The sequence below is a fragment of the Lutjanus erythropterus genome, chromosome 18 (assembly GCF_056507025.1).
Source record: "Lutjanus erythropterus isolate fLutEry1 chromosome 18, fLutEry1.hap2, whole genome shotgun sequence".
Taxonomy (NCBI): domain Eukaryota; kingdom Metazoa; phylum Chordata; class Actinopteri; order Lutjaniformes; family Lutjanidae; genus Lutjanus; species Lutjanus erythropterus.
Window position 1 is genome coordinate 13080256 of NC_139334.1, and position 25161 is coordinate 13105416.

Here is a 25161-nt window from a genome sequence, read left to right on the forward strand (position 1 = left end):
ATCAGTTAGACTTTTATAAAAATGAAAGTCCATGAACCCTTTTTATGCATTTACATCTTCAGCTGGAACAAATTAGCTTGGACAGGGAAGTCAGAGGTTATTGAAAGACTGACAGTAATGCCTACCACACACTAGAGGACTTTGAAAATACTTCTAAATGACCGACACCCTCACATCTAAAGACAATGTGTCACAAGTCACAGAGGTTTTAGCCACAGACTAAGATTTTGTAAAGACCTGGCATCCTGAGGAGTCACTACTTACAATACAACAACTATAATCTTTTTGAAATTATTTCCCATCATTCTGATGGAAATTTACAAGCAGAAAAAAGCAAAAAGTGAAAAAAATACAAATGATATTTACATATTTAGAAGATCAAAATAACTACTAAAATATAAAACAGAGAAGAGAAGGAGTGAGAAAGAAGCACAAACAACTATTTATATATTTACAAGTTACAGGAACATTCAGATCCGGAGAGCAAGAGTGAGAGAAACTCAATCACACTGTGAAAAGTTCCAATCCGGAAGATAGTTTTACAACAACTGAACTCCTTCTCTGTCAGCAAGTGGCATCCTCCTGTCACACACACACACACGCTGTCTGCCTGCACACAGCTCAAGATGCTGGAGAGAGCTCAAGTATTGGTTGTTGACAATATTTATGTCACTGAGCTACACTGTTTGCATGAGCCAAGACTTATAATCATATTAAACATGTTTAAACATGATTTTATTTGGACATCAAGACAGGAAAAAGATTGGACTGAGTATTTTGGCCAGCTTAAACCAAACAAGTCTGTGCTTCAACAACAACACTAATGACTTTATTAATTGGACTTTTGTTTGAGACAGTGAGATCTTTTCAGAAGTCATTTGGTGTAAAAAAAAAAAAAAACTAAATTAGGCCAGCCTTGACCTTTAATCTCTGAAAACTTTGCATGTGCTCAAATACATAATTCGTATATTTGTGTAAAAGCATGTGCTCATAATAAAATGCTTCTGTAATACATTTTTAATAACCTTACTGACTCAACATTGTGGTCAAAATTATGAATTAGGCTGTGGTTTGATATTTTTTTCCATAATAAAATTACTGTGACCTGAACTACTGTCATCTGTGACCTAGACAGTGCTCCGCTGTCTCTGGATAGAAATTATGAATATAAGGAGAAGTAGGCTTGTGCCATGCGTGTCATATATTAAACCTTGTCTGTCACTTAAAGACATGACAATGATTTAACTACATTACACAATTGAATTATAACCATTTAACTTAATCTCTTTTAGATCTCTCTTTGAATGTGTTTCATGTTTGAACTCTGCAGAGGCAGTCAGTGTGTCTGAAAGCGACAACACAGACACACACAGAAACAACAACAACAGTGTCTTTCACATGAGAATGGAGGCCTGTCTGATGGCGCCGGGGGCAACAGGCTGCATGAGGCTGTGAATTAGTGGACTGCCTTCCTGTTCCCCCCTGCTAAATAATGAGAATCAGATGGCTGGTAGTCTTACAAAAGAGGAAAAACAAAAAAACACCACTACATGCATCTATGTGTGAGTGTGTGGGCCTGAATTTTCAGAATGATAGTTATGGCACCAACTGGTACAAGCACACAAACACACACACACACGCACACACGCACACATGCACGCACACACGTACACCCTGGGGCATTGACTGGATCGATTTCTTGGCGAACTAAGTGCACAGACACCCGAGAGCTCAGGATTTAATCTTCACACCGACAGTGTCTCTTTGCTTTGGGATCAGCCGTGTTTAACGTTATCTGCACCTGGAGCAACTCTAAGCGGTGATGCAACTATATGTTATGTAACCAAAGATGCCCTTGAGTTTTCATGTTACCACCACCAAATGAAATGCAGAGGGATTTTCAACATCTGGCTCGTAACTGTCTGCATGTTTAATAGAGTACAAATTATAACACCAATAACATCAATTTAATAGAAATAATTCTGGCCTCTGATCGAAGGAATTTCTTGACTCAGCCTTTATTTGTCATTATTGTTATGTCCTGTTCCTGAGAAACAAAACTCCTTATTCAAGGTCCACATACTAGCTTTATTCATCTGCCTTTCATGGTCTTCATCATAGGAAGACATTTGCTTTATACTGTCCTCTTTTCTTATCCTCCTCAATTGTTTCCTTCTCCAGTCAAGTCTACTTTACTTTATTCTAGTTTGACCTTCTACTCTATTCTCCCTGTAGTTTCTGTACTGTACTCTGACAGTCGTTTCCACATTTATAAGCATCACTGTTATCTCATTATGATGAGACGTAGTGAGACTGACTCACCTGCCAGCGGCTGAAGAAAAATCTCTCCCATTGGATGAATGAACGAGACTCCATTCTGACCGTCGGCTGTGATCTCATCTGTCAGTGCAGCGTCACCTCCTGTCACAAAATGCACATTGTGAGTGCTCAGTAAAATCAGTCAGTATTAAAAATGATGTCAAAATCCTTCTGATCCAATTATAACAGTTTATTCTTGTCAGCATGTCAGGTTGTTGCCACTTGTGACAGTTTTCTCTCGACAGAAAAACACCATGTTGCATAATGCCCTGAATTTTTATATCTGTGACAGGAAGTCACAAAGCTGTGATTACACTGGAGTGATACTCCTATTAACTTTACATGGCAGCAAACAATTTTATGTTGCAAAACTTTTTTTCAGTTCAAATTGTGTAATTTCTGTAAAGACAAAATAATGCTCTAGTCTGAAGGACAAATCATTATTAATATTTTAAGAAAGCCAGTTATGCCACACAAATGATGAATATTCTTTGAGGAGTTTAGTAGAGTGTCTATCAACAAGAAACTATTATTATTATTATAATTTTTGTGCAGGGGTTAGAAATGGTAAAGCACTGCAGTTTAAGGACAGCTGACAGAATATTTTTACCTCTGTAACCTCCTCCGCCACCCCCAGCTGTGCAGGCTCCACCTCCACCTCCAAAGCCCCCAAAGGTGGACCAACTGAGCTTGGACAGGGCCAGGGGACATGAGGACCCCCCCTCAGCACCCTCCTCCAGAGACTTCCCTGCCCTCAGATGAGGACTAGGACTGTCTTTCCAGCCTCCACCTCCACCTTCAAGGAGACAAACAAAGTCAAAAGACATAATTAAACACTATAAACATATAAATTGCATACAGATTTGATTGGAAAAAAAATAAAACAAAACAAAAAGTTTAATGAGAAATAATTCACTGGATAGAGAAGAAATTCTTGATCAGATGATTTTTTTTGCTGCTGTTCACCTCTATTGACCTTCAGTCCATCTTTTGTAAGTGAACAGGGATGGAGAGTTTACTGAGCAGCAGCAGGCACTATGTGGAAACCCTCACAGGAGGTTTTCCACCACAATTTGAATTCAGGGAAGAAGCAGGGAAGCAGAAATGGTATAGAAGTGGCATATTTTCATTTCCTTAGAATGAGCCGTTAATATCTACAGAAGGCCTGTAGCCTCCATGGAGGTTGATATTTTGCACTGCCATGTTTTTACAGTGGCTCAAACTGGACAAACCAGACGTTGGTTCTAGATCGGGCCTTCGCAGCAACTGTAGAGTCTCCTACACGCTAGTCACTAAATCTCAAACACTTGTGCTTTAACTTCATTAGGAAACAGAAAGGATGTACACTCAGAGACTTGCATCAAGCAGAGAGATTTCAGAGGAGTTTTTAAAATTATCTTATTAAGATTTTGTAGATTTTAACTGTATAATCAGTTAGTTTTTTGCTGTTTATATTTTTCTACACACTGCACACTAGGCTAAAACATACAGCACAGACCTACACATGTGGGTTACATTTTTTATTACGGTTTATTACTGTTAGATATTAAGGATGCATGGTGTGCATCTGTGAATTAAAAAGAGGGAGAGAGACAGAAAGAGAGAGAGAGAGAGAAAAAAGGAAGTTAAGCTTGTCTCTTTAATATCCTAGATGTTCCCTCTGCTGTCCGTGGAGGAGAAACTGCACTTTGACAGCTCTCTCTGCTACTAGCAGGAGGATTAGTCCCCTTCAAGAGCTCAATTGTGCGGTCCTGACAACTGTACTATGCATAAAATTTGCGATTTGTGGGTTGAGTTGGGTTTGAGTTATTGATTAACGCATATATTTTGCTGGTCGTGCAGTGCAAATTGGCTCTCATTATATCATTGATAAAGATTCAGCCATATTGTAGAGTATTCTGTATAGGCTGTATATTTAGTAAAGTATATCACCCTGATGAGGACCCAGCACATAAACACGTCAGGCTGTTGATCTGCCTGAGCATGTTAAATTAGTGGTGGAGGCTATCTGTCTGGAGTGCTCAGCCAGCAAAACAGGCTCTGCTCGGTATGTTATCGATACGTCTCAAGAGAGACAGATTTTCTACAACCTTAGTCTTGTTGAGACTGGGTTTGACAAGATGGGAAGACCTCCAGCTGGAAATTTAAGTGAGGCAAGCAGGGACAAACAGCACAGAAATAAGAGGAAACAGAGCTCTTTTTCTGCCAACCAGTTTTTGTTGTGTTGTTGTGTTACTTTGGTTCTGTTCACAGGCAGCTGGTGGGTCAATGGCAAGTCTTCAGCCTGCCTTTGCTTTTGTTTATCATTTTAAAACCATTCACTTAGTCACTGACAAGCACGCACTATTGTGGTTACACTGTCGCGTTTTTACATGTATATATAAAGTTATATATATATATATACAGCTCAGTTCTTTTCCAACTGATCAAGGAGGTTTATCAAATAGTTTATTTAGTCTAAGTAGGGAAATTTTCTTAATGCATACAGGAACATGTAATCACAAATATTCAAATCAACACATTTGGTGATACATAGATATCACTGGGCAGGAACAGTACAAAAATTTGCAATCTGAAAAGTAACGAGTAATTAAAGCTGACTGACAAATGTAGTGAAGTAAAAAGGAAAAGGAAATGCTTGCATTCCTTGAATTTATACTTAAGTACAGTATTGTAGTAAATGTACATTGTTAAATTCCACTACTGATTGAGACAGAGAGTCTTCAGCAGTGCTTAATTTGTAAATCAGGAGGTACTGGAATGAAGACAAGGTGCTGTTCCAGCAGGTCAGAGGGCAGAAAAAAAGTCACAGAACGTGTAAAAAATCTACAGGGCCTGGAAAACAACAGACAACTTTGCCTACAGATGCTCCCTGTTAAAACTAAGCAAACCAAAAAGACAAGCGACTAAACAACTGTCATGTCAAACAAAGCATTATTTATTTACATTTACTAATCAGCGCATCCAAAATGATCACTCAAAATCAGCAGGGGAAGGTGAGTGGAAACAGCTGTTTGGTTTGCAGCTTTCACTCTCTCGTTGCCTGCCCCTTCACTTCACTCGTTTCCCTCCTGTCTGTGGATTGTGCTGCATCTATACAAAGCCCCCTAATTTAGCCTTTGGTGTTGAGCTGCAAGGCTCGGACACTTTGTCATCCAAGTGAGGAAATACAGGCAGTTCACAGATCCCATTATCTTTTCTTTTGAAGTTATTAAGAGTCATCACATAAAGTTACAGCCCCGATCAGACAGACAGCTGTCTTCGTAGTGAGAGGCACCTGTGAGGTAACTCACAGTCACAGAGGAGCGACACGCAGGGCGGGTGAGTGACATAATCAACATAATAAAACTCTTCATGAAGTCACTCTAACATCTGCTCTGATTCAAAACAGAAGAACAAGTACACACTATCTGAACTTAATGAAACATTCTAAAAATGTTGGGACAGGACCATTATTTACCTCTGTTACATCACCTTTTCCTTTCACAACACTTGGCAGGTGTGGATAAGTTTGGAAAGCGAGATTCATTCCCATCCTTGCTTGATGTACGACTTCAGTTGCTACTTTAACAAACAATACTACACCCTTTGGATTCAGCCATAGTTATTTCACCATTTCACAGCACAAATGCCCACTTGCTTATATTATAGTGATCATCAGATAACATTAAATATTTCACAAACTTTGTTTCAAGCAAAGGAGGTACAGGATCCAATCAAGTGGGTGCCGGTCCCAACCTGGGAGGTCCTGGATCTTGTTCAAGTGGGATCCGGCACAAATTAAGCCCTGCCTTTTCAGCAATTAATATTAATATAGTAAAGAAATGACATGACCACACACACCTGATCAAGGCCTTACCTACACTGATGAACAGATCAAAGCATGTTTTAAATGAATAACACATGTCCAGCAGGAGTTACCAATCCTTTGCAAATGTTGTGAAGTCCACACTGTGATGCATTATAATGACACATGTATCTACTGCAGCTTTTGTCTCATGTGATGGCAGGATGACCACTTCCAACATTGCCAGACACACACACCTCCTCCACTCACCGCTAGGAGCTACATACGTACTTCCCCTCACACTCAGATCTTTATCTAAACAATCCCACAGACATTTCAATGAGATGAACTGATACACAGCCTGTGTTGAGACTCTGTTGGTCAGAGGGGATTTAGTGAGAATGTTCCAGCAGGCGGCAAAGAGAGACCTCCCTGCCTTATATGTCTCGCTTCAAAGGTCAAGACCTGTCAGGGAACTAAAAATACGATCCAGATAGATCCCATTATCCACAGGCCAAACACATCCTGCTGTGTGTGAGAGCAGGCATGCATGCCAACGTGTGCTGTTTCAAGTGGGTGTACACAGACCAAACAAATCCTCACATGGCCTTCGACCAACATGTCTCTGTGGGCCAGTTTTAACACTACTTTTGAGAGAAAAAAGTGCTTTTGATTTCACACAAAAGTTCAGACAGTTTCAAAGAGAAAAGCCTGTTGTAATGTGGTGTTTATAACAGTTCAGCAACTAGATGAGACAAACAGGAGCACATTCTTTACTAAGGCACTTAACCTCTGTGATCATAAAGTAAACATCTGAGTCTGCAGACGAACCTTACTGTCATCAAGAATAATAACTACTGTTGTTCATTTTATACATTATTTATACTGCATATAATACAGTATTGTGCAATTTTGTAATTTTTTTTCTCTTGTGTTCAACTTTTTTTTCAAAGTTAAACTAGTTGAGACGTTTTCTATGTTTTTGTAGCTACACTGTAACCATTCTGTCATTCTACTCTCTACTCCAGCTTTTATATAAAACTGTTGATCTCAGTCTGGGATCCCCCTGGAGTCATAATGATTTGGGGTGATTTACAAGATCTTGCTGATCTGAAGGCATATTCCATTAAAGAGCCCTATGAAATGTTTATATTTTTAAGGGCCATCGAAAAAAATAAAAGAACTGTTACATCCCTGGTTTGAGTTTGGCCAAGACCCATGACGCACGTTCAGGATCTCTCCGTTTTTATTAGACAGCCGAAAGTGGAGGGTCGCCAAAAAACTTGCATGTTGATGTTCCAACAACTTAGTCAGTTTCATTACATTATCATTTGAGTATGTAGTACTCCTGGGACAGTCTGCTTAATTCTGCCTAATCTGCATAGCTTGCAACTTTGTTGGGCATAGGGTAGCACATACAGTGTCAAGATAACCTGAACTTGACCCACGTGAGAGCAGTCTGAACAAGAATACAGCCCCATGATGACAATCCTCCCAGTTTCTTCACAATCATTGGATAAAAGCCAGACTTTAGAAAAACATCTGTTCCACAGAGGTTTAAGTGTTCAAAACTTGAGTTAATCAAAATGTGGGACATTTTCTCAACATGTGGGACATGAGACAAGAGACAGAAATGCTGTGCAGTGCCACATAAAGTAGGACACCTGGTTAGCTTCTGCCACAACAGCATGTGGCTGTGATTTAAAAATTCAAGAATTGTCCAAAACAGTGTTCCCGTTAGTCCAAATTACTTACAGACCTCACTGTCAAATCTGTCACTGAAACTACTTTTGATTAAAAAAAATAGTCCCTATGAGGACTATTAAGTGCATGTTCTGTGGATTATCCAGAGTGACAGAAAACACATTTTTTATTTTTTCAGGGCTGTGAGCACCACAAGTAAAATTCCATTCGCTCTCATTGTGTTAGGGTGGAGGGAGCAATCTTAACATCAGATATATCACAACATGGGCACGTAAATCTGAAAGTACCAGCATGGACAGACACCACAATAGGCAAATGAACATCTGCAATCTTAGTAGTATGACCTACAGTATAATATCGTACCTGCAGCACCAGTTCGACCATTGGTACTTGAAGCTATAGTGCTGTTTTCGTACTGCTCCAGTGGTATATGGTCCAGACTAGACTCTGGGTCCTCCAGGTAGGCATTTCCTCCTCCACCTGCCGCAATCAGCAACGGAACCAGCTCACCCCCCTCCATCTGACAAGTGGACAGAATCAGTCTAAATCTCATTTGAGCCTTTTTCAACTATGTGCGTGCTCAGTGGTGCACATGCATACATTTTATCTCAACATTTCACTGCAAATGAAAATGGAGCATAAGCTTCGGCATTACAGCAAAAGATACCCTCATTTTATTACTTGATGGGAGATCACAATAAAACTGACACGTGAATATTTTTCTACAGTATGATAAATCTACTCTCTAGCCTCTGGTGTATATCTAATCTATATCTAAACCCATGGATTAGCGTGTGAGACCTTGCTGAATCAGTTCAATATGCCTACAAGCATCTCTGATGCCTATCAGTATGTACACTTAATCTGCACAAGGTATAAAATAAACTCACAGAAAGGACACACCATATTGAAACAACACAGAGTTCCTTCTGTCACCTTAAAGATGTAGGTGGCTCCACCTCCTCCACCTCCTCCCCCAGCCCACTCTGCGCCAGCTTCTCCCCTGAGGTTGTTTTCAATCACAGATGACTCCCCAAGGCAGATCTTCTGGGTGTGAGGATTCCTCTATACACCAGATGAAAGTGAGATTCAGAGAAAGAAGCCAACTTCAAAAAAGTATGAATCAAGCCAGAAAGAATTTTTTTTTAATCTAGGTCACTCTCTTGTCTCTCCTCTCTCTGGTAAAAGATATCCCAGAGAGACGTCACGCATATCTATGAATCCTTTTGCCCTACTTACCCCTGGACATGCGTCCTCTCCCTGGTGTCCCGCCAAGATGTAAAGTACATCTCCTTTCTCCAGAGGAAATATGGCAGATATGAACACCCCATGGTTGCGTTTGTTGTGGTTTTTGGCTCCTTTTCCACCTGCAGCCCCGTAAGCAGAGATCCTGCAGGAGATCATTGAGCCACATGGGGATTAAATACTGAAAGAAACTGCTTTCTAGCTCAGGCTTCACATAGTGGACAGATAGACTTCAGTACACTTAAGCTATAGATATTTGCCATAACGCATAAAGAGGTTATCTGTGGGACACGGTTACCTGCAGTTCTATATAGATTTCCTCTTTCATACACACTATGTGTTTATATTGTCATGACGCACAGCTGTGTGTAATTTATTTAAGCTATTCAACACCCTGTGAATCCCATAATGGTCATAATCCTGCCACTTTTCTATTGGCTCTTTTCATGTTGTGAGTGTGATAATGAGGTCCCATGACTGGCTGTGCAAAAACAATCAAACTGCTTGAAGTCTTGATCTGGCAGAAAAACAATCAGTTACGCTGAGCATGGCCAGAAGAATTTATATTCTCCAAGCATGCAGTCACACCTTTTAATTGTCATGCGCAGCTCTCTGAGTCACACAACAATGTGAATCAATACGGTCTGTTCAACAGCAATGCTCTTCGAAATAAACTTTGGATAATATTTAGAAAAATGTTTTTGAAAAGTATAAACAACAATGGAACTCTTTGTCAGTATAAAGCCTGTTACATTTAGTATGGGAATCACTGCTTTTAAAGGACAAGCCTGGTTATATTCATTTCAATGAATTCACATCCCTAATTATTATTTATGGATACACAATGAATATGAGGATTGATGTTGTATCTGCTGATATGGAAACTTTATATGATAATTAATTATTCTCATAATGACATTATAACCACTGGCAATAATAATGTCTATTTTGACAGATTACTTCAAAGAACACAATTTGAATTCTTGGGTAAAAATGCCCTATGAAAGCCAAAATATGAGGTTATTTGATATACTTAACTACAAAAAATAAATGCCTATTTAAAGAATAAGAATTGTTCTGAAGAGTCAAAGCTCTTTTTGTTGTAATAGTGATGTCAGTTAGATTTAGTATGGTCAGAGCTATGAAATTTTAAGTTGTTCATCTTTGTTATACGTCAATGTTGCCTTTCTTATCTTCAAGTGTGCATAAACTACAGATTATACGAACTTTTTAACATACAAAAATGTTAGATTATCAGTTTATCTTATCAGCACTGGCCATGACAAGGAGATAATTATGTTATCATATCGGCTGAAATCCATCCATATTGTGCATCCATATCATTATTATTTATTTCATTGATACTTTTTGAATGCCCTAAAATGTTTGTGGCTCTCAACTTCAAGGTAGAAGGACAGTAATATACGCACACCACGTAGGCGTCAGCCAATTGAGGTGCATGATATATAAATATGGATGTGGTTTCCATTGTTCAAACATTCTGACCTGATGAGGATTCAAGTGGGATAGACACGTCTTTATTGGACTTTATTGGAAAAAATGTGCAGATATTACCCCCTTTTTTTCTCAACTTCAAGAACTGTAACTTCTTACTGAATACAAAACATTTTATTCAGCATTCATTTTTAAGAAAGGCTCAGTAATTCCATATAACCTCTGGGCACTGCAGTGTCAAGCAAGCGTTACTCAAACAGGAGTGCAATGCAGGGGACTCTTTTCAGTTGAGGATTTCATGAGCTAGTGAGTATTTTTGACAACAGTACAGTTGACCATAATGAAGGAACATATTACCCAGTGCAACAGTGTAGCTCATTTATGTGTTTTTCAACAATTAAAGTCTATGACACCGAGTATGAGAATATTTTATAATATATAAGTATGTATGGAATAAGCCAAATCAGGTTTTGACTATACAGGTAATATCTGTTATTAGGATCTGTTCATTGTGGGTTTTGGTCTTTTCATGGGATTTGTTGACAATACGAAAACTATAGCATATTATCAGACTTGCACAAATAAAAAACCAGCCTGTTGACTTCTACGTTAAAGCTCCGGTAGATGATCATTAAAGCCATCCCCTTTATCACTTACAGGTATCTATTAGTAGCAGGTACCCTCCACATTTGGACTCCTTTCAAGGGACCTTCCTTCCCCACAATAACAGTGACATTTTTGTTCCTGTAGGTGCTGTCACACTGGGCCTGGGTTGGGCCATGGGGACCACTGGCACCACAAGAGTTAAACCACCACGTCATCAAAGAAACCTCTAGAGAAATGGAGACAAGGAAAAGGAAAACAACATGAGCTGTTGGGAGATTTTAGAATTGTTGAGTGAGTCGGTAACTGTAAGTCCTGTGTAGTAGTGTATAGTCACATGGGGAGAAAAACAAGAAAAAATGCAAGAAATATATGAGACTAAGAAAATTACAGACATAAATAAATATGTCTGTGTGACTTTGTGTTTGTATACAGCATATTCAAGGCCATAAACACAGACACATCACTGGAATGAATGAACCTGAATGCAGACTGGATTCAAATCTTCTGGTCAGCAGATATGGTGGATAAAGCGTCAAGCATCAACAGACATAATGAGTGTACAATCCACCACCTGTTATGTAAATTCTGCATGCAGAATGGATTAAAAATTACACAGTGGATGAGGGACCCCTTGAAAATTTACAAGGTGACAGCTGAAGCTGCACGCTACCTGAAGCAGAGGGCTCTGGAAGGGGGCTTAAGAAATCCTCCAAGTCCACCATGGGCAGGAGAGAGTTGACATCTGCGACAAGGCAGGGAGCCACGGTGGAGACAGGTGTGAAGAAAGAGAGAAAAAAGGGCAAAGTCACTCATCTGTATATCACTTAAGAATAAATTACATCCAGACAGAAAGCGACAGGGATCAAAGGAAATGAGAACAATTGAAGTAAGGGTAGTCCCCTTCAACCACTATGTAACATACAGACAGATGTTTACATTATAGAGTTGTCTTAATTGGAGCTGTGCCTATCAGTTGCCAATACCATTAATCTTTTAGTTGCAGGAAAAAAATACCCCAAAAAAATCCATTCGGGAGTTGCTGTCAGGCCCAGGACAAAAGTATTAGAGGTCATTTACCAGTGTGCTCGCTGATTTTTCCTCAGATTGGGTAGGCATGACCAACTCTTCTCCGCCTTCGATTGGCCTACCCTGATATTCTTATCCTAACCTTACCCAGTTACATTCCTTGTCATGCCTAAACCTACTCAACACAAGCCAATGAAGGCATTGAGTCCTAGTCATTCAGAGTCAGAGTAGGGTGGGTCCTTCTGGGAAAAAAATTGCCACCAGCTTCTAACTGTCTTCACTGCCGTTAGCTTATAAGCTCAGTTAGCTTTCCTATCTAGCTTACTCTTCCCGGACTGGGACACAGCCTGTGAGGCCAATGGAGGCCTGTTTGAGGGCCGAGCATACAGTATTGAGGTGATTTACAGCGGGTCTGACCAGGACTCTGAGGACTTAGCAAGTTCAGGCACAGAAGACAAGAGGCATGGCAGGAAGCATGATGCACAAGCTAGTTTGTAGCAAGTTCAGCAATCATCATCCACCATGTCGATAAGTCCACAAGTATTTGTTTTTTTGAAATTGGAATATGAAAGTTAATTATTCCTGTGTTTTGAGGAGAAGACTTGTGTGAAGTCACGCTGCGTTGAATATACATTGACTAAAGGTTCATTCATACATTCATTCATTCAGTCAATACTGCTTTTACTGTTAGCATTTAACAAGTGTTTTGCTTCATGCCCCTTGCAAAGTGTTTATTTTAAAGGCTCATTATTACGGTTTTGAATTTCACAAACATACCAAAGTGCTGACAATGTTACTTATAATATTCTCTCTCAGCCCTGGAACTCAAACCACTTTCTGATGCCCCCTAAAAATAGATATTTATAATAATTAAATTCATATCATACAAGTGCAACAACTAGTCAACTGGGAAAATCTTAGTCGGGGGCAGCCCTAGTCCAAACTTTGCCCAACCCAAGATCCAAGGCTGACTACACTGTCGTTTTCCAGGCCTTTCCCTGAAACCACGTAATGGCAAACTATGCAGGATTTTCCCAAAAAAGGACTCATAGATTTATACGAAAATAATCTCTCTCAGAAGTGTGTGGCTGCGCCTACATCCTTTGCTCACGTTGTCTAATTTTCTCATTATTTTATTCACTTTAACAACCCAAAACATCCACATTTGACGTCCTGGGAATGGCAGTCAACTAATCAATCAACTATCTTTCTGGTGCATTTACACACAGCAACTGACAAATTCTATTTATTCAACCAGCACGATAAGATCCCAACACAGAGAGAGTTCATTAATGTGATAGGGAGAATCATTAGGCTAATTTATAGTTCACTAAAATTACTCTAGATCTTGATTTGACCCGAATATCAGCTAGAAAATGTTCCAGTTTTGCCCAACTGGAGCCGAGCAAAAGCTGTATACCACTGTTATCACTGTGCTTCCCTGGAGTACTTAAACAATCCTTGCCTTAAATCTCACACAAACAAAAACAGACTCATCCCTTTCATCCCATGCACCCAAGTAAAATTTCACATCTGTGTGTCAGCTCGCAAAATAATAAAAGTCATCCTGGACTATTTCTCATGATTGTGAGACTAATGATTCTGACACAGGAATGTTGGCACACATACTGCGGTACTGCAATCCAACAAAGCATTAAATGTTGGTTACCCTCATGTCACGTCCAATTGTTTAAACAGGGCATCAAATGAATGACTGACGGCCTCTGTGACACACAGCGGTCATGAGTTAGTCTCAACAATAGTCAGTCTCAACAACAGGGAGGGCTCCCTGTACTCTTGTGTTCTCCATTTCATACAGCAGAAGTTAGATTTCCTAACATGTACGGATCACTTTGAAAGAAATGAGGCGAGACAAGCAGAAGCAGAAAATAAAAATGGTCGATTACATTTTCTGCATAGTGGTCTCTGTGGCTACAAGTGCTAATTAAAGAACCCTGCAGGAGTTTTCTTGTCAACAAACAAAAGTTGTGTTTTCATTTAATGTTTCTGACCAAAACAGATTGTCTGTATCCAAGCCAATTTCTGAGTATTTAAAATTATGCATTGTTTACTAAGGCTGTATCCGACTTGAATCGGATTTGACCCACCCTTGAAATGGTAGTGTTTCTGTTAAACTCAAGTTAAGCAACAGCTCACCTGTGTTGAAGCAGGCTGCTCCAATTGCAAAGTCATCGAGAGCAACATCAGCGTTGGAGCCTTGTTCCCACACAGCTGTCACCTTAACCTGGAACCTGGAGCAAAGTACAACTCATTTGTGTATTTCAAAAATTGAAGTTGTTATCTTCATGTAAAAGATAACAGGATTTCGAAACAAAAACATCTTACAGTGAAGCATAAGTCTAATCTTCAAAATTATTACAAATTCTTTAGATGAAAGCAATAATTTCCCTCTTTTTCATCATCAATCTGAAGAGGGTCAGAGGGTTTCGAAGCGGGAGGTGGGCCTCCGCAGGGGGGCTCCAAACAGTTTCAGGGAAGGCTCGGTGAATGGAAATGAAAAAATATTATATTAGTTATCAAAACGAAATCACATATAATAGCCTAAATGTGTGTGACTTGGTTAAAGAGATAGATCAGGCATGCACTATTGGGGAATTTTACTGTTTTCCACTTTCCCAGAGTCAGAAACTAATAAATGCATTTGCACAGATCTTTTTCTTATGTATTTGGTGCAGTCTAAGGTTATGTGAAACGGCAATATCAGGCTATCTTGGCTCAAATGTTGAGCTCTATTGGATCAAATAGCATAATGATGATCCCATAGGCATCCAAGAGTGAAATTAAGCAAGTCAACTAAGGGGGGTGGGTCTTTTTCCCAAACTTTGTTTGAAGGGAGGAGGCTCACAGTCCAAATCCAAGGTGTGTCCAAATCCACCTTTGCCGTCTTGCACCAGCAGTGCAACGGTTTGCGCTGGGTGTGAGACAGGGCCCTCAGACTTTGAACTCATTTGACCTGCTAATCAACTATGATGGTACTGCTGCCAAAGAACAGCTTTTGTTTTGACATGGAAATGAAAGGAAAAAGAGTGAGTGAGTAAACTTATGATGGAAGTCACTTTCGCACACACAAGACCATGTGCTCTCTCTACCCTTTTATTTTCATTTTACATACCCATGAACAAGGCCAGACAGCTGCAAGGCAACATCTTCCCAGTCGTCTGTCCACTGACCATTTCTCTCCCAGACCAGTGGCGCTGTGGTGGTCCCATTCTCCTCTATAGCCACCACCAAAGAACCATTAAAGTCCCCATACAGGTACAGAGAGAAACGCATCTGCACAGAAAAACAAAACCAAAAAAAAAAATCAGCAAGGAGTTAGCATGCTGACAAAATCTTGTGTTGCCCCATAAGGAAAAGGGAACAATAATATATCAATAAAATTGTTTAACTACTGCATTTGTTTAAATAACTGACCTGGCAGGCAGTAGTGGAGACTGGGGGAGGCAAAAAGGAGCTCTGAACGGACGCCTCTCGAAGGGAATGACTCTCTCTTACTTGCAGAGACAGGAAGTGCCCTGGGGAGCACAATAAATGTGAAACAACAGTACACTGACATTGAAACAAACTGTTATAAAAATAATGGGATCAGAGATACGGTAATGGTTTGAAAGGTTTGTCTTGTTTTATTGCTAAACCGGAACCAGCAGCCTATAAAATAATAACAGTCCTCAGAAGAATGAAAGACGTTAGTAACATTAGTTTGAATATAAGGCTGTTAGCACAAATATACTCTGCAGCTGGATTTAAACCATCCATATGAAGTCTTTAAGGTCATGTGATGCAGCTTTATATGGTAGTAATCTATTCCTGTCATTAGCTGGGTTGAGAGAGAACTATAAATGAAAAATCAGATTGCCAGAAAACTGATGAGTTTTGTCATGATACAAATTTTGATAACTTTTAACTTCCATCTCTCCACGCCACAATAATGGGATGAGATTCACCAGAGGGATAGTAATACAACACACACACTGCCAACCTGGTGTACTCTGCAAAGTGACGCCCTGTATGTCTTCTCTCTCCAGCAGCTCATCTCCAGCGACTCTTCTCCAGCCCGTGTGCTGTTTGGACACGGACCAACCACATGTATCTTCTTCAAACGAACAGTACGAGCCAAACGGAAGAGCACCTGGGGAGGAGAAAGGCTGTTGTCATGTTTTACTAAAACAGAGATCACAGCTGTTCAAAAGTTCATCTTTTTCCCTTTGATCACCCTTTTTGAGGAAATTAGCCAGGCAAAAATAATTACTTCAACGGGCGCAATATTTCTTGATGTGAAAACTGGTTGTAGTCTGTGAGCTTGGGCACGTTTCCTTTATTCTCCACACTTCATATTATCTGGGTTCTATGATATGCACTCTGTGCTGTATCTGCAGGTTAGAGTCTCCTGACCTCTCTCAGACTTTGCAGGAAATGTGCTTGTTTGGAATCTTACAGTCACACGTGATGATAGATAATATCTAAGTCTAAAAGAAGAGGTTAAAGAGTGCCTTCCAGCAACTCCAAAACTGTCTTATTTCCGTGTTGAATCATTTTAGTTGGCAGTCTAGTTGCAAATACATTCAACAGTCACTGGGTTAATATATTTTAAACTACAGCATCATTATATGATCACTTGCAATATATCATTTTCTGTCTCTACAGGTCAACATTTTGGGAATTATGCATATTTCCATTCAACAGTCTGTATACAAGTACAACAACATCCAAATATATTTTTGATGAAAATTTTTAATATTTTGAAATACATTTATTAGTAGATTTCTGTTACATTTATTTAAATTTATTTTTACCTGGATTTTTTTTTACATTTATATAAAACAATTTATATTTTTGGAGAGACAGACATTTAAATATCAGGCCCTCCAGGATTTTGCAATGTCACAACTGCAACAATTAATGCAAATTTCCATGAATTCTTTAACCTTGCAATTTTGTCCAATCCACAAAGTCAACCAATCATCCAGCAAGTATGTACATCTCAATGAACCAACTCAATGCATTTTTATATTTTATAATTTTATGCTTGCTGTTTTATTTTTTTGCTTATCAAGTTTGAGGTATCATACATGAGCACACCTTCATGAAGTATATTTTGTAAGAATTTCTTTAATCCTGAGCCTTTTTGGTAAGGTCACTTAGAACATTCTACCTGGAACCAGGTGCTTTAGACTTTTAATCAATCAATTAAGAAAGAAAGAAAGAAAGAAAGAAAGAAAGAAAGAAAGAAAGAAAGGAAATCTCAAGTTTGTTTTGCAATTTTTCACTTGCTCCGGCAATTGCATTGCAAGAGACGCAAAGACAAATTGTAACACATACAGCAATTTTTTTTTTTTTTAGAAAAACTGACATGAAATCAGGCACTTTAGGCCGCAACAATCCCCCAATTTAAAAATTGTTGGGCTGTCCCTTTAAGAGAGCACTGTACGAACACTCATGAGCACTACAGAATAGATTACACTGGCAGGCCATTGAAAAAACTGCACCACCACTGTGGCCCAGCTCTTTTCCCCGGGGGATCCACAACTCAAGGACTCTAAATAGCCCTGACTTCATTGATTTCATTACTGACTAAAGTGAGGCCTTTTGATTCTCAGTGTGGTAAAGTGTTTTTCTTTGCAGTGAGTGATTGATGTTTTCAAAGAGGCTCTCTATAGAAGCTCGTATCTCAGACTGTGGAATGTAACTGTATGAAAACACACTTTTGTCTGAAGCATATCTTGCAAATCTGACTTTTCAAAACACCAATAAATCCACACGGGATGTGTCGTGATAAATTATTAAATAGCTTATGTTTGATGTTTTACAAGGCAGGATTTCAGAATGAAAACTTAAATAAACAAAGAATATGGAATTCCTAATGACAGAATAAATTTCCTGCTAATGAAGAAAAAAATAAGATGACGAGAACATTTTGATGCACATAATCTGAGGACAGAAACTCCACTCAGGCTTCACACTTTAAATGTCCATATAATTGTTACTTCTTGCATTTTAAATACATTGTGTAGAGGCTCCTGGCATGGAATAATCTGGTACCTCCGGTCAAAGGATTAACAATTTATCATGGATCTAAACTTTAATAAAGCTAATGTAAAAGGATTACAGCCTGCCAGGAGCAACATATTCTGCTTTAGGAGTCCTGTACTGGCCTCACTTAATTCTCCACCCACAGCCACACAAACTAAAGCACCCACACACACACACACACACACATCTTTAGCTTTTCATATTGTTCTCACAATCCCACTCTCAGACCAATCAGTCCAATGGTACAGATCAAATCAAATAAAACATGTTTCATTGTCATGCAAGAGGGAACCTCTCAAGCGAACTGCGCTACTGCATTTCCAAGTATCACTAATAGAAATTGAAGGCCATGATTTCAATCAAAGCAGCATCCTATTCTGCCTCCTGATTTTATTTGGAAAAAATAAAACAGAACCTCACCACAGATGAAGCCCTCATCCTCTCCTAAAGGACAGTCAGTGTGGAAGTTGCACACTTCGCTCTGGTCGATGCAGGCCCCTGAGTTTTCACAGTGGAAAGATTCCCCACATACCGCATCCAGCCTGGTGACCTGGTGTTCTGCTTCACAGCAACCACACAATTATCACACAATATTGTAATTATACATCACCTATATCATAGACAACTCAACCCAATGCAAAAAAGACTTCTATATTTGTAAGTAAGTGTATGTTTCCTTAAAGGAGCGCTTCATAGAAAATATGTCTTGTCAATTGTCAAATGAGAAGCTAAACAAGAACCTCATATCTGTTTAATATGAGCTGCAGTCAGCAGCCTGTTAGCTTAGATTAGCACAAAGACAGGGATCAAGGGAAAACAACTAGCCTGGCTCTGTGCAAAGGTTACAAAATCACACTACCAGTACCTCTTAAACTCACTAAAAAGCCTCTTGTAATCTCATTTGTATAACCTATATGGAAACAAAAGTAACAATTTGTTACAAATGTTTTATGGGAGGTTATATGCTGGACTATTTCTTGGCTGGTGGGAGCAGGAGCCTCCTGGAGTCTCCACTGGTTGCTTCATAATGGCTCTCAGCCAAGGAATAGTTTGCCAGAAACTGAATAAGCATATTTCAGAAACTGTTATCCAAAAGAGACTTACACCTGCCAAACAAGAAAGACAGAGTTATTTGTTCAAAATGTGGTGAAACAACTATATGTTTGGGGCTTGTGGCCTTCATCAGGGTCAGCCTGGGCTGCTGGAGCACATGTGACAATGAAGTCGTTATTGATACTACCACTTCCTTAACACTTTCTCATTTTCATGCACCCTGCAAGTAGGTGAAGCCATGAGAGTAATTTGTAGAGCAAAAACCTTTTCACTGTCTATCTTTTCAGCAGAAAACTTTAAAAAAGATGTTTCCAGTCATGTGCCACTGTGAACCAGCTGGTTCTCTCTGTTTTCTGCGTTTGGTCAAAGGTGCTTATCAAAGGAACAAATTACTCTACCTTTTGGTTTGGGTGGAAACTAGTCAGTCACAGCTCTATAAAAGATGATGAACTCACCTGATTCACAGTCTATGAGCTCCAGAGAGTCCAGAGCCACAGTTGCTCCATCCTCCCCCAAACAGGAAGTGTAGAGCAGGGTCAGCTGAAAGGGCTCATCCACCTGACCAATCACAGTCTCGAGAACCTCCCACTCAGCTCTGCATCAACCAATCACAGAGAAATGATGTTGTTTATCATGATATGCATTTTGCAATACTGAAAACGTTTTAGATAGTTTCCATGTTTATAATACACCCCAAAGCAGCAAACTGTTCCTCTGCTCCTCTGTTCGCAGAATTAAATGAAAAACAGGTTTACTTAGAAGATAATGGAACACTCAGTTAATCTTCCTGTGAAGACTTACGTCTGGAAATTTTGTCTACAAACATAATGAGGAACACTTTTGCCATAATGAGCTGTAACACATAATTGTGACAATCTGGATAACAATCTAAAAATGTGTGTGAGTATTTTCCCCACTTGAGCTCTGTGCTGTCTTCACTTTCACTGACAGTTAATAAAAACCTTTACTAGTTGATGTGAAAAGAACCACTCAAGCAGCTTGGTAATCATGGATCCTTTGAAGTAGTTTACCACAAATAAACATTCATACAATTCTCATTTGTCATCAAAATCCAAAATGAAGCCCTTGCAAACATACTGAATATATTTCCTGTGTCAAAAAAAATTGTAGAAGGTGTTTTGGTTTGTTTTGAAAACTGCATTGTTTATATCAGTTCGTAACTCTCATTTTTTGCTTTTGATGAAGTTGATGATTTCATTATCTTAAGATAACAAAGCTTATTTTCTCAAGATCACTGGTTTATTTATCTCATTTTCTCAAGAAGACAAAAGACAGTTTTGATCTCGAAATAATAGCATCAAAAAAATATTCTCATCTCACTCAACCATCTCACTTTATGGTTGTAACGAGCAATGTAACTTATTAGTTTTGCAATCCAAATACTCAGTTATTTAGTTGCGTTTTCAGATAAGCAGTACAGATTTTCATCGCAGCGAGAAGTGCCGCTGCCTGCACCTGTCACCAGAGGGCACACAGGACAGACACAGACCCACAGTCTCAGTGGACACTGAATCATCCAGTGTATAATATAACCAACATGTGCAAGGAAGAGCAAAGTGATTTTCATGTTTGGGGATGCAAAAGTAAGCTTGTCTGCTGACAAGCATTATCTCAGTAGGTAATGTTGTAATGCAACAGTTACTTTTTGATGGTGGTAATCTTGTAATCTAATAAGCTGCTTTTAGAAGTATTGTTTCCCAACACTGCTTGTTATGTTATTTTTTTACTTCCTCGATTCCACCACATGCCACAACTTGCACAAAACCAAGAGACGACAAGGCATACAGGACAAGATGACATTTGACATTATTTTCATCCCAGAAGGTGATGCTGAAGGCATCTTCACTTAACTTTACCTCACACAGTACAAATCCATCTCTCAGAGTCTAAAACAAATCTGCAAATGGCTGAGTAATATTTCACTATTGGGAACACACAGTGAAATGAAGATAACACATACAATCTCGGGGCCATTTCCAGGAATATTGAGCCTCTGTTTAGCAGGAAAGATGTTCAATTAGGACAGCTGCTGACTTCTAAGAACCGTGCGTACAGGTGAAACATCACAACACACACAGCACTGCGGTAAAATTTATGTCACGGGTGATGGAACAAGTGCTTTAAATGGAGGGTCCATCCAGATGATACAGCTATCGGTTGGTATGGGATGAATAGTGGCTGAATAAATGTAACCACCGTCTGTGTGTGTCTCATAATGGAACTGCTAAGTCCATTACAGCACCAACACCAACAAAGCCAATGTAGAAACCTGATTGCATATGCCCATCCATCCCTCTTCTGTCCTAACCAATTATACATAAATTCATTTCCAGAGTCTGCATCTAGAGACATGAATGCTTTTAGCTGCTCTAAAGAGGGCTGTACTTCAGCATTAGATCAATAGGAAATACCTGTCCTCATTTCCCAAACAATACACAGAGGACTGCTGTCCCAACATGGCCACAATTCTACAGTTTGTCCCACATGAAAGCGAAAAAACATTTTCTTCATTGAACTTTAGTACCACAGAAGTAAAATGTATTAGTTTCTGTGCCCTTGCTGTGTCTGAAAGCCTCAGTCAACTTTCATTGCAGTGAATCTAAGCTCCCTTTATTTATTTTACAGGCTGGACCTCAACTTGACAAGCACTTCAATCAGTACAAATGCAGGGTTTTGCTTTTTGACACTAATTGAATTGACATGTTGTGCTGCATTAGTACACTAAAAAATAAATAACCATCCTGTACAAACAGCAATCAGAGATATGGGCAGCCTGTTCTGAGTGTGTTCACTGACCTGCGGTCATCACGTCTCCCGTGGTTGAGAACCACAGATTGAACAGCTGAACCTAAGAAAACTGGCTTGATTAGGAGCGTGAGGTTCCCCGCCACTGGACCGGCTTCATACAGAGCAACCTGCAAGATGCAGTATCTGTTGCTTTCCTGCAGAACTGGGCTGGTTAGGTGGTATTCACATCTCCCAGAGGCCTCGGCTGCGGGGGAGGAGCTCAGGAGAAGAAAGTGGCCTAGGGTAATAAAACAGAATAGAAGTTTCATATTTGACAGTTTTAGAGCAGCTTCATAATTCTGTCACTCCTGTAAACAATTTGACAAATGCTTCAACATTAGGACAGATATCAGACTCAGCATAAGAGATAAGCACAAAATCAAAACTAGAAGATTGCAGTCAGTAGAGTGCAGATCCAAAAAGATGGTGAAGTGCCTACTGCAGTGACACCACAACTCTTGGATGCAACCGGTGGAGATTTACAAAGTTTGAATAAAGTATTTTTATATAGTATTGTAAAGTTTTCTTATATATACAGTATATGTGCAAAGTTTTTAATGCAATGGTTTTATAGTATAGGCTCAGTTTTCTTTAAGGTACATAGAATAGTGCAGGAGTGAAACTAGATGGCAGCAGATCTCGGCATGTCAACCGGAAAAGAATATTTGGATGAATTCACCAATATTCTCCAGAACTGCTGGTATCCTATTAGACATTTGTGTGAAAGTTTGTCATAGTTACCATATGAATACTGAGATTATGGTCATACACATGTTTTGTGAGGTCACAGTGACCTTTGACCACCAAAGTCTAATCAGTTCATCCTTGAGTCCAAGTGAATATTTAAGTCAAGTTGGAAGAAATTCCCTCGAGGCGTTCTCTTTAAAAACTGTGAATCACAGAGGTCCTTCAGCATACTGGCACTTATATACACAAAACAATTTAGGCTGATGGGTCCATTAGGATGCGAGATTAGCTGTGAACAAGCTCCAAGCAAGTGCTAGCAATTAGCAACAGTCTCAGACACATCAGGAAGGAAATTATGTCATTTAAAATCGTTGAGAGGTTTTCAATATAAAACTTAGCAAACTGATTTCAGTGTATGTATCAGTGCTTTGCGCTCTGTACAGTTTATCGCATTTTAATAAAACTGCAATTATACTGATAACTGCAATAATTTTGTTCACTATAACCATGATATAAAATTTTCATACCATTTTATCTCTAGAGTAGTGTCATGGTTTTGTAACTGTGTGTTCTGGGTTTGCCTTACTGTATAAACTTAGTAAGGAAACAATAAACTGAACATTAAATTAAATTAAAATTCACACACACACACACACACACACACACACACACACAACAAAATGCAGAATCCCCTCCATGCTTGTACCTTACCATCAGAGCTTCCCACTGAGTGGTCGGTCACAGGCATCATCCCAGCCTGTACGTTTTCTGGTTGCTGTGGCGACACCACCGACCAATCACTTTGTTCGCTGTGATATGATGAACTCCAGGGGCACGTAGACTCAAAATCACAGGAGGTTACTGAGAGACAGAAAGATGAGAGTGTCAGTGTTGTTTGGATAAATATTCGAGGATGTGAAGAATTTACTAGACACTAGCAAAAAAAACTCACAGTCATTAATGAAATGGCAAAGTGGTATTTTTCTCTTCTATCATCATATTTTAGATGATTAAGTGTTTTAAGCAGGAAAAAAATAATACATTTACAGCTGCCAAAACAATGCTCTACTACTCGTAAATAACTCATGATTAATTAATTTTCATATTGTGCAAAGTTTCACATAGTATTTTGACCAAATATGCCTGTAAGATGTTTTGATGCACAAAAACACAAATATTTAACAGACTGAATCTTGAATTTTCAAAACCAACTAGCCAACAAGATTTTACAGAGAACAAACAGCATCTGTGATTTCCCCGAAAGGAGCCAAAAGAAGAAGTCCCAGAATGAGGACAGGCAAGGATGACAGTTTCCAATTTGTTTTGTTGGGATCACAAGAAAAGTATTTGATGATCTCAACTTAACAAGCTGTTTTTCTGGAAATCTGAAATATATGAGGCCACACACCAACACTGAAAAATCCCAAAACTTTCCATTTTAATAAGAAAAAATAAATAAATAAATACTCTACACACAGAACAACACAAAAATAGACATAGTGATACATGTAACAGATGTTTTTCATTCAGGAAATTACTGTGATGATTAACAAGTTTTAAGTTTTTATTCTGGTTATAGTTATAGTTTTGCCATTTTTAGTTATGTTTATGTGGTTTGTTTTAATACTTTTATTCTCTTATTGCCATGTTTTTATGGGTGTTTTTATGATTTATATGTTCTTAGCTTGTTCTGTGATGCATTTTGTAACGTTCTTTTGCGAAGGCAGACCAAAATATTATATAAATCATCAATAAATGTTTGGCAAAAGAAATTGGAATTCGTGTGGTGATAAGTAATAATTTTAATTTCTTCTGGTATGACATGATTTATCCCAATTCTCAAGAATGGGTGAAATATATTATTATCATTATTATTATTATTATTAAATAAAAAACAGCAAAGGTTTTTCAAAATAATTTAAAAAATAAATATTAAATAACAGCTGAAAAATTCCTGGAGTCACACCTGGATCATGACCTCTACCACAGACTAATCATTTCATTGGTTCATAACTCAAACTAGGTTCAAATTTAATTGAAATCCAAGATTCGATTAACAGTCAAACAGGGAGACCCTTTGTAAAATTTGAGTGATAGTTTGATAGTGTGTGTGTGTTGGGGTGGGGGAGGCGGGGGAGGTTGATGAACAGGATGAGAAAAGAGGAGGCGTTCAAGACATCATGTGATGACTGGAGAGGAAACTATAACTTTATTCAGTGCGGCAAACACCCATACGAATCCCTCTGGGGAGAATATGAAGTTGTTATTTCATAGAAACCCTGTCATAAAACTAAAAAATGTGCTTCCTTTGATCATAAATGACCTAAAAATGCATCTGGTTTGCATTTTCCCAAGCTGTTTTCTTGGCGTCAGCATGCTGCCTGTGTGCTGCTTTGTTCTTTTAATTTCATAATCTAATG

General features: G+C 38.9%; 1 protein-coding gene across 1 annotated transcript in view; it reads right to left on the reverse strand.

Moving 5' to 3' along the window:
* The window catches only part of ltk (leukocyte receptor tyrosine kinase), a 72147-nt gene that overhangs the window by 21353 nt on the left and 25633 nt on the right, over positions 1 to 25161 (reverse strand). The window contains exons 3-17 of the mRNA XM_084741787.1: positions 23453 to 23602; positions 22064 to 22292; positions 19702 to 19841; positions 18614 to 18751; positions 16143 to 16292; positions 15578 to 15678; positions 15276 to 15436; positions 14300 to 14394; positions 11787 to 11858; positions 11168 to 11342; positions 9050 to 9200; positions 8747 to 8875; positions 8174 to 8330; positions 2930 to 3115; positions 2323 to 2421 (exon numbers count right to left, since the gene is read on the reverse strand). Coding sequence (XP_084597913.1) covers positions 2323 to 2421; positions 2930 to 3115; positions 8174 to 8330; positions 8747 to 8875; positions 9050 to 9200; positions 11168 to 11342; positions 11787 to 11858; positions 14300 to 14394; positions 15276 to 15436; positions 15578 to 15678; positions 16143 to 16292; positions 18614 to 18751; positions 19702 to 19841; positions 22064 to 22292; positions 23453 to 23602 — 2133 coding nt within the window. The remainder of the gene's footprint in view (positions 1 to 2322; positions 2422 to 2929; positions 3116 to 8173; positions 8331 to 8746; positions 8876 to 9049; positions 9201 to 11167; positions 11343 to 11786; positions 11859 to 14299; positions 14395 to 15275; positions 15437 to 15577; positions 15679 to 16142; positions 16293 to 18613; positions 18752 to 19701; positions 19842 to 22063; positions 22293 to 23452; positions 23603 to 25161) is intronic.